The 17,810-nt window shown below is 38.7% G+C and overlaps 1 protein-coding gene across 1 annotated transcript in view; it reads left to right on the top strand.

Moving 5' to 3' along the window:
* Positions 1–17,810, top strand: part of PLCB1 (phospholipase C, beta 1 (phosphoinositide-specific)) — an 833,798-nt gene that overhangs the window by 602,855 nt on the left and 213,133 nt on the right. Inside the window, exon 9 of the mRNA XM_010834232.1 lies at positions 16,781–16,927. Coding sequence (XP_010832534.1) covers positions 16,781–16,927 — 147 coding nt within the window. The remainder of the gene's footprint in view (positions 1–16,780; positions 16,928–17,810) is intronic.

Below are 17,810 nucleotides of genomic sequence, written 5' to 3'. Positions count from 1 at the left end.
ATGACCAACCTAGATGGCATATTCAAAAGCAGAGACATTACTTTGCCAACAAAGGTCCATCTAGTCAAGGCTATCTTTTTTCCAGTGGTCGTGTATGGATGTGAGAGTTGGACTGTGAAGAAAGCTGAGTGCCGAAGAATTGATGCTTTTGAACTGTGGTGTTGGAGAAGACTCTTGAGAGTCCATTGGACTGCAAGGAGATCCAACCAGTCCATTCTGAAGGAGATCAGTCCTGGGTGTTCTTTGGAAGGAACAATGCTGAAGCTGAAACTCCAGTACTATGGCCACCTCATGTCAAGAGTTGACTCATTGGAAAAGACTCTGATGCTGGGAGGGATTGAGGGCAGGAGGAGAAGAGGACGACAGAGGATGAGATGGCTGGATGGCAGTACTGACTCAATGGATGTGAGTTTGAGTGAACACTGGGAGTTGGTGATGGACAGGGAGGCTTGGCGTGCTGCAATTCATGGGGTCACAAAGAGTCGGACACGACTGAGCGACTGAACTGAACTGAACTGTTAGTGCTTCCCTCAGGGGCTAGGCAGAGGGAAAGAATAAAGATAAAACTTTCCCTGTGGTCCAGTGGTTAAGACTCCATACTTCCAGTACAGGGGGTGCAGGTTCAATCTCTGCTCTGGGAACTAGGTCACCGCAATGCCAAAGGGCCATAAAATAAAATAAAACTCTTCTGCTTTTCCAGCTGATGGGGAATATGGGGGCTTGGAAATTTCTGGAGCATCTCTGGGGAAAGGAGCCATAGGTTTCTTTCTTCAGGACTTGGGATGTCCCCTAGACTTGGGGACAAGGAACCCAATAGAGTATCCTTAGAACCAAATAGAAAAGGTATTCTTTAGTTTTCCTTCTCCTCTGTCTCTCCATTCCCTGAGACAAAGCTATAATGCTTTGTTGCCACCTGTATCAGAGCAGGGTAAGAGGGTCTTAGAAGAAAGGAAATATCTCACCTGTTAAATACTCCCACCTGATAAGTACCTGGGAGCTCAGGCTGCCTTTGTGACTGACCTCCTACCTGGGAAAAGATACAGCATGGAAAATATGGCTGACAAATTATCCATACAATGCCATTTGTGGTGATATGAATCAGTGCATACTTTTCACCAAAAATATATGAATTAAAGAAAACCAAGGAGATTCATCATGAACCCCTGGCCAGGTAAAGCAGGACTATGACAGAGAGCCTTCAGTTTCTCTCATTTGATTTCCTTTTGCCTAAAAATAGTGGGATTAAAGAACAAAGCATATGAAATCTAACTTTTTAAACTTAATTAGCAAAATTTTGCAGTCTGGTGTAGTAGAAAAATCATGGAACATCAGGATAAATAGAACGGCCTAGACATATTCATATAATTAAATTCTCTCTTAAAACTACATGAAAATTGCATTAAAAGAGATATTTTAAGGCATAATTGAGCAAGGGTGGAAATAATAATAGGATGAAAGACAATAGCCTCATAATTTTGGCAGCTACATATAGCTATATATAGCTACATATAGCTACATATAGCTATATCATATCTGAGAAAACTGATCATAGGTTACTGTGTGAGACTTTGGGGACCAACCTAAGTTATTCTGTGAAAACCTTAAAAGTCTCAGAAATTGATCATGTTAATTTCCTCTGAAGTGGGTTTAGAGCCACAGTCTAAAATAAGGAGAATCTGTTGACAGCTGTGTAAGCAATAATCAGAACTCCCTGAACTTGCCTGAAAAATTCCATGGACAGAGGAACCTGGCAGGCTATAGTCCACGGGGCCTCAGAGTCAAATAAAACTGAGCGACAAAGCATGTGCGTGTGCACACACACACACACACACACGTACACACATAGACCTCCCACCTGGGAGGAAACTAAAGACTCACTTATTGGAGACAAGAAAACAGAGGGTCTGGGGAAGACAAAGCCCCAGGTGAAAGCAGAGCTACCTATCATTTGAAAGCAAAGCAATATAAGGATCATAAACATACTGGCTACTTCTTCCCACATTAGCTCTGGAAGGCTGGCATCCAGGCTTTTATTCTCCCTGCAAGTAATTAAACAGATTTCTCAGGACTTGATCAGCTCAAGAAGAAAGACCTAAAGGTATTGACATTAGGAGTTACTCCAAAGAGACAAAGACTGATGATCCCTCTACAATAATGCCTTATTAGCTCTCATACTTTTAAGATTCACTTTCAGATATATTGATGATATGAAAATTCCAATTAACTTTTTAGTCCACCAATTTGAAATATGAACAGACAATTAAAAATCACTAGATATATAAGGAAAACTTCCTTAAAAAGTAGAAATAAATAGGAATAAAACTACCTTGGGGAAAACAATGAATATGTAGTGAGAAGAAAACTCCAAATATATATATATATACACACAATACATATAAAACCTATATATATATAATATATATAAAATATATATAATAATAATATATAATATATATATAATTAATATCCTTAGAATGATAATAGAATATATTAAGCCATTGGAAAAAATGCTATTTTTAAAAGAAATGTCAGAGAATATAAACTGACTTTAGATATTAAATAGAGGGTAATAGAAACAAAACACTCAAAGAAGAATTGGAAATAAAGTTGTGGAAAGCTCCTAGAGAGTAAAGCAAGGAAATAAAAAGAAAACTTGGAGGGATATGTATAAAAATGTAAAATTTGATCAAATATTCCAGAATAATGAGAACAGAAATAAGTACAGAGATAATTTATAAAAATATTCCAAATAGGAAAATAGCTTTCCAACTCCAAAGGCTCCAAGAATATCCAGTACAGGGGATAAACCAATAACAAAGCGTATCATTGTGAATTTTAAGAAACTGGGACTGAATAAGATATTTGAAATTTCCAAAGAGACAAAATAAACAAATAAGAAAACAGGAAAGTGAAAGTGAAGTCACTCAGTCGTGTCCGACTCTTTGCAGCCCCATGGACTATAGTCCACCAGGCTCCTCCGTCCATGGGATTCTCCAGGCAAGAATACTGGAGTGGGTTGCCATTTCCTTCTCCAGGGAATCTTCCCGACCCAGGGATCGAACCCAGGTCTCCCGCATTGCGGAGAGCCACCAGAGAAGCCCCAAGAAAACAGGGCATATATGTTTTCAGGATGATCAATCAATAAGTCTTTAAATCTCTTAATAGCCATACTAGAAGTTAAAAGACAATGAAGCCAATTTTCTGTCAAAAACTAAAAGAAAATATTATACCCAACTAAACCATCAGTAAAGGATACAAAAGTCATGAAGTGATTTTTAACCATCCAAGGCTCAAAAAATTCAAAAGCTAGGAGCCCTTTCCCAGGAAGCTACTGACAAATGTGGTCACACTAAAATGAAGACTAAATATGAAGGAGGAAGACATGGTCTAGAAAAAATGAAAGAGATTCAACAAAGAATAGAAGTGGGAAAAAAGTGACTGAAAATGAAACTGGGAGAATACTTATTGTGTTTGAACAAATTGCAAAGAGGTTTAGATAACTGTGTCTTCTTGATGTAGAGACTTAAGCTGAAATATCTTTTCTTAGATGCCTGGAACAGGAAGTCAAGCTTGAAAGTTCTGTGGGAAGTAGGTTTCTAAAAGTTAATAGATAATGAGTGTCAGGACTAGAGAAAATAAGAAAACAAGTCCAGAAAGCAAAGATTGTTCCATTCTGTTCTCCAGAGCTCCCTTTTCTGGACACAGATCTTCCTATTCTTAATTGTTCCAAAGGTCCACAGGATGCTTCCAGGTTTAAAGAAGGCAATGGAATAGCTTGTTCCCCACTATATATTTAAAGGCCTTGGCATGCACTTGTAAACATGAAATGGATCCAGCTGAATGTCCTAGATTTACTGTAAGATATAAAAGCTTCTCTGGTGGTCCAGTGGTTAATAATCTGCCTTCCAGTGCAGAGGACATGGGTTCAATCCCTGGTCCAGAAACTAGGATCCCACATACCATGGCTCAACTGAGCTCATGTGCCACAACTATTGAGCCAGCACTTTAGAGTCTGCAAGTCACAACTACTGAGCCCACACAGTACACCTTTGGAAGCCCATGCCCTAGAGCCTGCTCTCTGCAATGAGGAGCCACTCCCATAAAAAAAAGCCCTGCAGCTAGAGAATAGCAGTGCTTGCTGAAACTAGAGAAAGCCCTAGAGCAGCAGCAAGGAGCCTGTGCACCACAACGAAGGCCCAGCAGAGCCAAAAAAAAAAAAAACACTTTTTTTCATTAAAAATAAATAAATAAATAAAAGCATCCCTGGAAGGTCTCCTTTTGTCACAGAATTTCAAATTTCTGTCTTTCTGACATGTTCAGGAAGATACCAGTGGAGCCTCAGTCACTATCTACAAGGGGACAGAGAGGTCAAAGGAGGCAGAGGTCCAGTTCCTGGCATTCCAAAGCCACCTGACATTTGCCAGTTTCTTTGCAGTGAAGATATTGCTGAGAAATGACAGGTCGTATAAATGGCCATTAGGGACCATCATTTTGTCATTCCACTTTCCTCTCATATCCCTTTATAAGATGGTTCCTCCCCATTTAAATCAGATCTTTTCACTTTTGATCACCAGCCTTTTTTCTCAATATACATGAGAACTTCTTTTGAACCAAAAAGCTTTGTAGAGCATTGTTTCTACATTCTGTGAGAGATGTATTTTTCCTACTTTGTTCCAAGAAGTTCAGATAATGTATATGCTTATAAAGATCTTTAGGTGCCATTATAAGAGTGACATGTCCACTTGGAAGCATATCAATCTTTTATTAAGAAAATATGTAAACGGCTTTATTTTTAGCCTTTCCCAGCTGGCATTATCCTTCTGAACTTCTTTTCCTGTTGATTTTATTCCATAAAATCATCACATTGCTTTTAATTTTGGTTTGATGTTTCATAATCTCATTCTAATACATGACATTTTGTTTTATCTGGTAATTATCCCTAATATATTTAACTACTTGAATTCGTAGTATTTTAGAATTGAAAGAAACATACGAGCCCATCTAGTTTTCTCTCCTGTAGTTGAAGAATTTGTCACTGATCGGTTACTGCTGGCAGGAAAGGAAGCCACATATCTTGTACTGTTACTAATTTTGACAAATTTGTTTAGAAAAACACTGTTTTTCCTATCTTAATTCACAAGGCTTTTCTTTTGTCTGCATGCCTCAGTGGACCTGAAAGAAAAAATCGTAAGCAGCTTTGCAAAAACAGTAAGACATTGGTGGAAAAGTACTGGTGCATTTAAGTCAACAGCAACAGCAATATTCCAGCTGTTGGTTACATGCAAGGAAAGAACATCCTCTAAGGGTGTGTTTTATTCTGAAAGCCTTTACTAGTCAGAACTTTATTTTTAGGTTAATTCATTATGTCAAACATATCTACATTTTTGCAAATGAACTTTTGACCCCTTTAGCTGATGCCTTATAACTTACAAACCTCCAACTCCCTCTTTACTTTTTCATTGGCTTTTCTTGATTTCAACATATCCCTGTCTAATCATTTGACACATTAAAAGTCTTGCATATTTGCTCCTTTAGTTAGCAAGACAAAGCTTTGCGGTTGAAAAGTTACTCCCAGGTGTCTGCCTACTTGCAGTCTGCAATCATATTCTGAACTGTCCTCCAGACTCACATGTCCTTATTCAGTGAAGGCAAATTCCTTCACTGCTGCTGTTGCTGCTGCTGCTAAGTCGCTTCAGTCGTGTCGGACTCTGTGTGACCCCATTGACGGCAGCCCACCAGGTTCCTCCATCCCTGGGATTCTCCATGCAAGAACACTGGAGTGGGTTGCCATTTCCTTCTCCAATGCATGAAAGTAAAAAGTGAAAATGAAGTCACTCAGTCGTGTCCGACTCTTAGCGACCCCATGGACTGCAGCCTACCAGGCTCCTCCATCCATGAGATTTTCCAGGCAAGAGTACTGGAGTGGGTTGCCATTGCCTTCTCTGAATTCCTTCACTGGGGATTTTGAAATTATTTGATATAATTAATTGTAAATAATCCTTACAAACACTGACTCACTTAACTCTGTTTTTTACTGATGTCAATCTATGCTAAAAATTATGTTAAAATCTTTAATTTCCAGGAAATAATAAAGGTAGAGTAGATAACCCAAAGGATACACTTAATTAACCTATAGAACTTTAACCAGGTTTATATTGAATTTAGCTATATTTTTATAAGTTTGGTTTTGGTGTTGTTTGTTTGTTTGTTTGAGAGGGGTTCTGACATACGTATATGTATGTGTCAATATTTCATAGCCTCTTTTGAAATAGATTTGTCATGTTCCTGATTTCCTCATTAATGAACTAAATAAAATTTTGACACGTGTTCTTTGGCATGTTTCAGAGCACCAATTGACCATAATTTTAATATTCTCATTTGGGAATAACTTTCTATCCTGTACCCATCACTGTCATAAAAATTAATCACAAGCATGGTTCAGAACCTTTCTCAACATAAGGCACTAGAGGTAATACATAGAAATTGAGGCTAAAAAGTTAAAATTAACTTATTACCCAAACCATATTGGCATACAGTTTGTTTTAATTGCTTTTACAAGTTGCTGATCAGATCAAAGAATGTTTATTCTCAAGATATCAGACACAAACACAGACTCAGTGTTCACTGCAGCAACATAAAAAGTGATATTTGTGGCCACACCATATTTGCATGCCTTTAGAAGAAGTATACACTTGCGAATTTTCCTTGGGGCACACTTTATTCCGGGAGTCATATTACCTTCCTTCGTTGGCCCCAAAGACACCTGCATTTACTGTGTGCTTTGAGGAATAGCAGTAGAAATTGAGTTGTATGAAACTGTAGGTTAAAAATGCCAGATTTTAACAATTTCGTATGATTCGACCTAAGCAGATAAAAGAATCAAAATTATGCCATCCTTGGTGATTTTCCAGTTTCAAAACAATTTCTCTTCTATTTTGAATCACTAATCATCAAAGTAAGTGCTGACTTTGTACCAACTGTGCACAGAGAATCATGGTAGTTCCCAAGGATAACAAAGAGACATGCATGTCCTGCTCTGGAGTAGTGCATGCCTGCTGTTCAAGGGGTGAATGGTCTTATTTTCTGTTACATTATGATCTATTTGAAGGCAGAGGCTTTGCTGTGCTTTATATTTCTGTGAATTCATTACATTGCAGAGATTCAATAAATGTTAAGTGAGTCGAAGGTAAGCAGACAGAGGAGAAGGAAGAGATGAGGGAGGGAGGAACGGAAACTCATTTGAGAAGAAGCTGGCAAAATGGCAATCAGAGTGAAATGATTATTGTACACAATGCAGATGAAGGACCACCCAAACTTCAAATGACAAACTGAAAATCACTTTACAAAAAAATAAGTAAAAATAACACCCATTTTTTCTATTTTAAAAAGTCCCAATGAGGCAGAGCAGGGAAAGACCCAGGACCTGGCGCCCCAGTAGCCCTGATCCTAGCAAGGCTGTCTCACCCTGGCTTCTAAAGCTTAATTTAAGTATCCCAGATCTTCATCTTTTGTACTCCTGCTATATGATCTTTGTTCCTACTAATAAAAGGGATGAAATAGAAAACTAGGAAGAAATTCAATTTTTTAACAAATGTTTTACCTCTACATGTTTTAAGTTTTAAAATATTGTTGGAAACTACCCACTGAAATAACTTTGGCCCTAAGTGACATTGACATTGACTTTGGTTTGCTTACAAAAATTGAAACCAGTCTGAAAGAATATAGGCATCCCACTGTAAATGAATTTCAAAGGAAGGCTTCAAAGGTAGTAACCGAAGAGTACTCATCAATCAGAATGATTGAAATGATCACTTTGGTAGGTGATGATTATTTGAAGATATAAACTTTTGCCTCTATTAGGAATTGGTCACACAAATATAACAGTGTAAGGAATGTTGTGTCACATTTCTCATTTCTAATGCAAGAGAAACTATCTTAGCACTTTTTCCTTTGGTAATTATTGATATTAATCAAGGTGCATGTTAGAGTAGATTTTTAAGCAGTTTGTAGTGCAGATAATTGTTCCTATTTAAGATTTCCATTTAAATAGCTCCACTCATTCAAATCCAATAACCAGATTTCTTCTTTCATTTATTTATTAATTCCTGGAAAATATAAAAGACAATTTAACTATAATGTTTCCAGAATTAGGGAATGTACTCATCAGTTATTTTGAGAAATTTATTGGATATAAAAAATTTACACTGTGAGTAAACAGTTTTTCCATTTACAGGTGACGTATCTCTTACCATTCAAGGATAGTTCAGTTCAGTTTAGTTCAGTCGCTCAGTTGTGTCCGACTATTTGCGGCCCTATGAATTGCAGCACTCCAGGCCTCCCTGTCCATCACCAACTCCTGGAGTTCACTCAAACTCATGTCCATCGAGTTGGTGATGCCATCCAGCCATCTCATCCTCTGTCGTCCCCTTCTCCTCCTGCCCCCAATCCCTCCCAGCATCAGAGTCTTTCCCAATGAGTCAACTCTTCGTATGAGGTGGCCAAAGTACTGGAGTTTCAGCTTTAGCATCAGTCCTTTCAATGAACTCCCAGGACTGATCTCCTTTAGGATGGACTGGTTGGATCTCCTTGCAGTCCAACGGACTCTCAAGAGTCTTCTGCAACACCACAATTCAAAAGCATTGATTGTTCGGTGTTCAGCTTTCTTCACAGTGCAACTTTCACATCCATACATGACCACTGGAAAAACCATATCCTTGACTAGATGGACCTTTTTAGCAAAGTAATATCTCTGCTTTTGAATATGCCACCTAGGTTGGTCATAACTTTCCTTCCAAGGAGTAAGCGTCTTTTAAGTTCATGGCTGCAATCACCATGTGCAGTGATTTTGGAGCCCAAAGAAATAAAGTCTGACACTGTTTCCACTGTTTCCCCATCTATTTCCCATGAAGTGATGGGACCAGATGCCATGATCTGCAAACAGTGAGAGTTTTAGTTCTTTTCCAATCTGGATTCCTTTTATTTCTTTTTCTTCTCTGATTCCTGTAGCTAAAACTTCCAAAACTATGTTGAATAGTAGTGGTGAGAGTGGGCACCCTTGTCTTGTTCCTGACTTTAGGGAAAAGGCTTTGTTTTTCACCACTGAGGATAATGTTGCTGTGGGTTTATCATATATGGCTTTTATTATGTTGTGGTATGTTCCTTCTATTCCTGTTTCCTGGAGGGTTTTTTTTTTTTTTTATCATAAATGGATGTTGAATTTTGTCAAAGGCTTTCTGTGCATATACTGAGATAATCATATGGTTTTAAGTCTTTCAATTTGTTAATGTGTTGTATCACATTGATTTACAAATATTGAAGAATCCTTACATCCTTGGGATGAGGCCCACTTGGTCATGATGTATGATCTTTTTAATATGTTGTTGGATTCTGTTTGCTAGAATTTTGTTAAGGATTTTTGCATATACCCATCAGTGATATTGGCTTGTAGTTTTCTTTTTTTGTGGCATCTTTGTCTGGTTTTGGTATAAGGGTGATGGTGGCCTCATAGAATGAGTTTGGCACTTTACCTTCCTCTGCAATTTTCTGGAACAGTTTGAATAAGATAGGTTTTGGCTTTTCTCTAAATTTTTGGTAGAATTCACCTGTGAAGCCGTCAGATCCTGGGCTTTTGTTTGTTGGAAGATTTTTGATTACAGTTTCAATTTCTGTGCTTGTGATGATTTAGATGATTTAGCTTTGTTAAGTATTTCTTCCTGGTTCAGTTTTATAAGGTTTTACTTTTCTAAGAATTTGCCCATTTCTTCCAAGTTGTCCATTTTACTGGCATATAGTTGCTGACAGTAGTCTCTTATGATCCTTTGTATTTCTGTGTTGTCTGTTGTGATTTCTCCATTTTCATTTCAAATTTTGTTGATTTGATTCTTCTCCCTTTTTTTCTTGATGAATCTGGCTAATGATTTCTCTATTTTTTTAATCTTCCCCAAGAACCAGCTTTCAGTTTTGTTGATTTTTGCTATCATCTCCTTTGTTTCTTTTTCAATTATTTATGCCCTAATTTTTATGATTTATTTCCTTCTACTAACCCTGGGGTTCTTAATTTCTTCTTTTTCTACTTGCTTTAGGTGTAAAGTCAGGTTATTTATTTGATTTTTCTCTTGTTTCTTGAGGTAAGCTTGTACTGTTATGAACCTTCCCCTTAACACTGCTTTTACTGAATCTCATAGGTTTTGGGTTGTTGTGTTTTCATTTTCATTCATTTCTATGCATATTTTGATTTCTTTTTTTATTACTTCTGTGATTTGTTGGTTATTCAGAAGTGTGTTATTTAGCCTCCATATGTTTGTATTTTTAATAGGTTTTTTTTCTTGTAATTGACATCTATTTTTCCTGCATTGTGATCAGAAAAGATGCTTGAAATGATTTCAATATTTTTGAATTTACCAAGGCTAGATTTATGGCCCAGGATGTGATCTATCCTGCAGAATGTTCCATGTGCACTTGAGAAAAATGAGAAATTCATTGTTTTGGGGTGAAATGTCCTATAGATATCAATTAGGTCTAACTGGTCCATTGCATCATTTAAAGTTTATGTTTCCTTGCTAATTTTCTGTTTAGTTGATCTATCCATAAGAGTTAAAGTGAAAGTGAAGTCGCTCAGTCATGTCCAACTCTTTGCGACTCCATGGACTGTGGCCTACCAGGCTCCTCCATCCAAGGAATTTTCCAGGCAAGGGTACTGGAGTGGGTAGCCATTTCCTTCTCCAGGGGGTCTTCATGACCCAGAGATTGAACCCAGGTCTCTTATATTGCAGGCAGACGCTTTACCATCTGAGCCACCAGGGAAGCTGGTTTATCCATAGGTGTGAGTGGGGTGTTAAAATCTCCCACTATTTTTGTGTTACTGTGAATTTCCCCTTTCATACTTCTTAACATTTGCCTTACATATTTGCATTGCTTCTAAGTTGGGTGCATATATATTTGTAATGGTTATATCTTCTTCTTGGATTGAGCCTTTGATCATTATGTAGTGTCCTTCTTTGTCTCTTTTCACGCCCTTTATTTCAAAGTCTATATTATCTGATATGAGTATTGCCACTCCTGCTTTCTTTTGATCTCCATTTGCATGAAATATCTTTTTCCAGCCCTTCACTTTCAGTCTGTGTGTGTCCCTTGTTTTGAGGTGGGTCTCTTTTAGACCATATATAGAGGTCTTGCTTTTGTATCCATTCAGCCAGTCTTTGTCATTTGGTTGGGGCATTCAACCCATTTACATTTAAGGTAATTATTGATAAGTATGATCCCGTTGCCATTTACTTTGTTGTTTTTGACTCGAGTTTATAAACCCTTTTCTGTGTTTCCTGTCTACAGAAGATCTTTGGCTTTTGTTGAACAGCTGGTTTGGTGGTTCTGAATTCTCTCAGCTTTTGCTTGTCTGTAAAGCTTTTGATTTCTCCTTCATATTTAAATGAGATCCTTGCTGGGTATAGTAATCAGGGTTGTAGGTTTTTCTCTTTCATCACTTTAAGTATGTCCTGCCATTCCCTTCTGGCCTGAAGAGTTTCTATTGAAAGATCAGCTGTTATATTTATGGAGATCCCCATGAGTGTTATTTGTTGCTTTTCCCTTACTGCTTTTAATATTTGCTCTTTGTGTATGATCTTCATTAATTTGATTAATATGTGTCTTGGGGTGTTTTGCCTTGGGTTTATCCTGATTGGGACTCTCTGGGTTTCTTGGACTTGGGTGGCTATTTCCTTCCCCATTTTAGGGAAGTTTTCATTATTATCTCCTTGAGTATTTTCTCTTGGCCTTTCTTTTTGTCTTCTTCTGGGACTCCTATGATTCAAATGTTGGGGCATTTAACATTGTCTCAGAGGTCTCTGAGATTGTCCTCATTTCTTTTAATCTTTTTTCCTTTTTTTTCTTCTCTGCTTCACTTACTTCCACCATTCTATCTTCCACCTCACTTACCCTATCTTCTGCCTCAGTTATTCTACTGTTGGTTCCCTCCAGAGTGATTTTGGTCTCAGTTATTGCATTATTCATTATTGATTAACGCTTTTTTATTTCTTCTAAGTCCTTGTTAAACAGTTTTTGCATCTTCTCAATCCTTGTCTCTAGTCTATTTATCTGCAATTCCATTTTGTTTTCAAGATTTTGAATCATCTTTACTATCATTATTCTGAATTCTTTTTCAGGTAGACTCCCTATCTCCTCCTCTTTTGTTTGGTTTGGTGGGCATTTATGTTTCTTTACCTGTTGAATATTTCTCTGCCTTTTCATTTTGTTTAGATTGCTATGTTTGGGGTGGTGTTTCTGTATGCTGGAAGTTTGTGGTTCCTCTTTATTGTGGAGTTTGCTCCCTGTGGGTGGGGTTGGACTAGTGGCTTGTCAAGGTTTCCTGGTTAGGGAAGCCTGCATCTGTGTTCTGGTGGGTGGAGCTGGATATCTTCTCTCTGGAATGCAATGAAGTGTCCAGTAGTGAGTTTTGAAGTGTCCATGGGTTTGGTGTGACTTTGACAGCCTGTATTTTAATGCACAGGCCTATGTTCCTACGTTGCTGGAGAATTAGCATGGTATGTCTTGCTCTGGAACTTGTTGGCTTTTGGGTGGAGCTTGGTTTCAGTATAGGTATGGAGGCTTTTGGATGAACTCTTCTTCTTTTTTTTTTAATTTTATTTTATTTTTAAACTTTACATAATTGTATTAGCTTTGCCAAATATCAAAATGAATCCATCACAGGTATACATGATAATGTTCCCTAGAGTCAGGAGTTTTCTGGTGTTCTCAAGTTTTGGAATTAAGCCTCCTACCTCTGGTTTTCAGTCTTATTCTTACAGTAGCCTCGAGACTTCTCCATCCAAACAGCACAGATGTTAAAACATCTAGGTTAATGGAGAAAAGATTCTCCACAGTGAGGGACACCCAGAGAGGTTCGCAGAGTTACATGGAGAAGACAAGAGGGAGGAGGGAGATAGAGGAGGCCAAGAGGAGAAGAGGGTGAATCAAAAGGGGAGAGAGCAATCTAGCCAGTAATCAATTCCCTATTTGTTCTCCACAGTCTGGAACACTCAGAGAGGTTCACGGAGTTACATAGAGAAGAGAAGAGGGAGGAAGGAGATAGCAGTGACCAGGAGGAGAGAAGGGGGAGTCAAAAGGAGAGAGACAGGTCTAGCCAGTAATAGGTTCCCTAAGTGTTCTCCATAGCCCGGAACACCCAGAGAGATTCACAGAGTTGAGAAGAGAAGGGGGAGGAAGGAAATATAGGTGACCTGGGGAGAAAAGGGAGAGTCAAAAGGGGAGAGAGCAATCAAGCCAGTAATCACACCCCTAAGTAAAAATGTGTACTGAGGATTAGATTCTTAAAGGTACAAAATTGATAACAAATGCCAAAAAGCAAAGATTAAAAATCTAGAGTAGAGGTTAGACTCTCAAAAATACAATAATAAAAAAACAAAAGAAAATTGCAAAAATTATGAAATATATACATATATGAATTTGCTTTAAAAATAGTCTTTTTTTTAACAAAGTAATAGGTTATCAAAATGAAAATTAAAGGAGTAATAACTTAAAAATTAAAAAATGATAATATTAAAAATGTATCTAGGAATTTCTCTGGAGCTGTTGAGGGCAATGTGGGATCAGTTCAGTTTCAGATAGTTCCTTGTTCCAGCTTATACTTCTTCTCAAGGTCTATAGGCCCCTTCCAATGTAGTCAATGCTAATTATAGGGTTTTAATCTGTTGCACTTGTCACTTCCAGAGCGGTTCCCTCTTCTTTGTTTATTTTGGCTTCCTCTGTTTGCAAGTATCTTCAGTGTCTAATTTCCACCCTGACACAAGGGGGCAAAGGTGGTCACTTATTTAGGCTCACTTGTTCAGTTGTGCTGTGGGGAGGGAGGAGCACTGCAAACAAATATACTGGTGTGTGGGGGGAGTGCTCGCAGTGCCTGGGCCACACTGGGTTTCCGTTGCTCACGGCATGTGTGCTTCCCCAGTCTACACTGCTCAGGCTCCAGATTGCTCTGCAGGGAGCTGTCTAAAGTGGGCCCTGGGTTGCATGCACTTCCCAGGTCTAATCTGCTCAGGTTCAGATTTTCAGGTACTCCACAAAGGCACAGACTCGGTTGGGCCTGCGATTTGTCCCCTTCCCAGGTCCGAGCAGCTCAGGCGACCAGGTGCATGGTGAGCGCAGTCTTCCCAGCTGGGCGGGGCATTTTATCACCTCCCCTGTCCCAGCCTCTTGGTTTCCTGGGTGCACCACGAGAGTGCCATCTCAGGTGTGCCTTGTGTCTCCTCTGAGGAACTTATCTCTGACTGCAACCCTCCTGGTGGATGTCAACTGTCCAAAATCCCAGGAAGATGTGGTTAGCAACTGGGAGCCTGCTCACAGTTTGGTGAAGGATGCCATCTCTGGGGCCGAGATTGCCCCTTGCCTTCTGCCTCTGGCTGTTGCCTGCCTGCCTCTCTGCCTCCTGCGGGGGCTGGGCCCGTCTTTGCTGGCTAGCTCTCCTCTAGTGATCTCTCAGTCCTTTGTTCTATGAATGGGCCAGGCTGCTCAAATCAAAAAGATGTGAGCTTTTTGCGGGAAAATTCTCTCTTTTTTTTCTCTCTCTGGCTATCCCACAGTTTGGGTTGCTCTCTCACGTTAGCTCCCTCAGATTGCCCTCAGGGCATTCAGGCCCAGTCCTTACCCTAAGCGTGCAGCCTGCGCCTCACTGTTCAGCCCCCGCTCGCTGGTGGTGAACATGAGTGTCTGGGCTACTTCTCCTCTGGGAGTTGCGGTTAGACACATAGTCTGTGGGTTTTTTTTTTTCCCCCTCCCAGTTATGATGCCCTCTGAGATTCCAAAACTCCCCAGAGACCTGCCAGTGAGAGGGTTTCCTGGTGTTTGGAAACTTCTCCTTCAGGTCTCCTTCCCCAGGACAGGTCTCCATCCCTAATTCTTTTGTCTCTCTTTTTATCTTTTGTATTTTGTCCTACCTCCTTTTGAAAAGAATGAGCTGCCTTTCTGCGTGCCTGATGTCCTCTGCCAGCATTCAGAAGTTGTTTTGTGGAAGTTTCTCAGCATTCAAATGATCTTTTGACGAACTTCTGGGGGAGAAAGTGGCCTCCCCATCCTATTCCTCTGCCATCTTAGGACCACCCCCGTGCTATCATGTTTTTACCTCTGAGTTTGACATCGGGATGAAGAGAAGGCAAACCATTGGTGAAAGAGTAAATTGCTAGAACTTTTAACAGAAAGCAAATTATTACGTATACTAAAAGTCTGAAAAATATGCAGTCTTTGAACCAGCAATTCTATTGCAGAGGACTCATTCTGAGGAAAAAGTTTATACAAAGATTCAGCTACCAGAGTATTCAATACAATATTATTTATACTAGTGAAAAATGAGAACTCCAAAGATAATGAAATATTAGTTAGTCATGTTATAGCTCTATATATTTTATAATACAGAGGTTTAAGCCTCTGCCTGCAATGCAGGAGACCTGGGTTCGATCCCTGGGTCGGGAAGTTCCCCTGGAGAAGGAAATGGCAACCCACTCCAGTATTCTTGCCTGGGAAATCCCATGGATGGAGGAGCCTGGTGGCCTACAGTCCACAGGGTCACAAAGAGTCAGACATGACTGAGCAACTTCACTTTCAAAATATAAATATTAATATTATATGATGATGTTCATAATATATTTTTCAGTATATATATATATGATTGCATCTTCATAAAAGAACTATACATACACATGCATACATACATTTCTTCCTCTGGAAGTGTATATACTAAGATTTTAATAGTAATTCTCTCTGAATAAAGAGTTAGGCATGTTCAGAAAAATTTCAGTTTTCTTCCCTCTCTGCTCTTGTCATTTCCTATTTTTTCTTCCATAAACATATACTACTTTTATATTAATAGAAAACTTTTTCAACAAGGAAAAAGAAATACTATCCTCTAATATTTACCAGAAAGATCTTCACTATTCACAAATGACCTGGTGGTTGTGTTTGTTTTGTTTCTTTGGTTGGTTGGTTGGGTTTTGAGGCTTTGATTGTTAATATTGAAGAAACAAGCTATGATGATGAGCGAAAACCATGAGGATGGCTCTCTCCATGTATTATATAAAAATTACTTTAGTAATGATAAAGAATTATCTCAATATTTAGTATTAGTCACCCCAGAAATATTACAACAAAAGAAAAATTCTAAATAGAATCTGAGTAAACTAAAGTGTGAGTCATATTTTTTTCATTTGAAGAAAAGTCATTCTAAATAAGAAATGTTAAGGACCTTCATTTTTATTAACGTTCAGATTTTTATTCCTCAGTTATGGTCATATTTATTTCCTTTTTCAGAGGAAAAAGATTATTATTTGAAAACATTTTCACTTTATTTTAAATAATAAAACCATGTGTGAATAAGTCTTTTGATCATAAAAGTAACATGTTTTTATGAGAGAACATTGGGAAATGTACCCTTAACTTTACTACCCAGAGATAAGCACTAAAAACATTTTGGTGTCCATGCATAGGATTGTAACCATTCTTATATTTTAAAAACAGTTGATCCATGTTTAGGTATTTAAATTCTCCGAAAGTCTGTGAGACTCTTGTAATTACATTTTCTCTATAATTTCTGGCATTCGGGGATAAGTATAGTAAAGCAGCATGACCCTAGACTACTGTTTATCCATATCAAATTGCAGTTGTGGCTAATGTTTTCCATCTTGGATGCTACCAGAGTTTTCTGCAAAATAATAATAATATGATATCAGAAACCCATAAAAATATTACATTCACATTCCTCTTAACTCTTCATTTCCTCTAGGACAGATATCAGTGGATGGATTTATGCGCTATCTGAGTGGAGAAGAAAATGGAGTCGTTTCACCTGAGAAACTGGATTTGAATGAAGATATGTCTCAGCCCCTTTCTCACTATTTCATTAATTCCTCACACAACACCTACCTCACAGGTATGAATTTATAGTTCTTTGACAATTATTGTAGCCAGTCTCACTGAATGTCACCAACCTCTGCTTTCTGTTGTTCAGAAGTACAGGTGGATTTCCTTTCACTTCCTGTGAAAAATCCTTTGAGAACGGGGGGTTCCATGACTAGAGGCTCTTCCCAAAAGTAACAATATCATTTATTCACATGTCCTTCTTGCCTGGAGATCGCCATGGACAGAGGAGCCTGGCAGGCTACAGTCCATGAGGTCGCAGAGTTAGACACGACTGAGCAACTAATACTGTAACACACTTCCTACATTTTCAACTCATCTGAAATGTATCCATGTCTGATATCTTCAGACCAATGGAATTTTTATGTAACTGTATTCATTCTTCAATGGACTTCAATCCATTTATTATCCTGTCTAGTTCTCTGGACTGTTTTCATCTACAGAAAATTTCCAAAACCCTAAATAACTTTGGCTTTAAGGTAAATTAATAATTTTTCTCAAAGTGGACAGGGCTTTATTATTGCTGTTGTTTAGCTGCTAAGTTGTGTCTGACTTTTGTAACCCCATAGACTTTATCACACCAGGCCCTTCTGTCCACAGAATTTCTCAGGCAAGAATACTGGAGTGGGTTAGTGGGTTACCATTTCCTTCCCCAGGGGATCTTCCCCACCCAGGATCAAACCCGCATCTCCTGCTTGTCAGGCAGATTGTTCACCACTGAGCCAGGGAAGGTACAGGGTTTTAGACATAAACAAATTTCTTGTGGGCAACAACTTATACTTTGTTGTAAATATTATAAGGCTGCTGCTACTGCTGCTAAGTTGCTTCAGTCGTGTCTGACTCTGTGCGACCCCATAGACGGCGGCCCACCAGGCTCCCCCGTCCCTGGGATTCTC

Source organism: Bison bison, unplaced genomic scaffold, assembly GCF_000754665.1.
Source record: "Bison bison bison isolate TAMUID 2011002044 unplaced genomic scaffold, Bison_UMD1.0 scf7180017864030, whole genome shotgun sequence".
Lineage (NCBI taxonomy): Eukaryota > Metazoa > Chordata > Mammalia > Artiodactyla > Bovidae > Bison > Bison bison.
The sequence above is the reverse complement of the archived record's forward strand: the minus strand, read 5'-3'. Positions and strand labels throughout refer to the sequence as shown.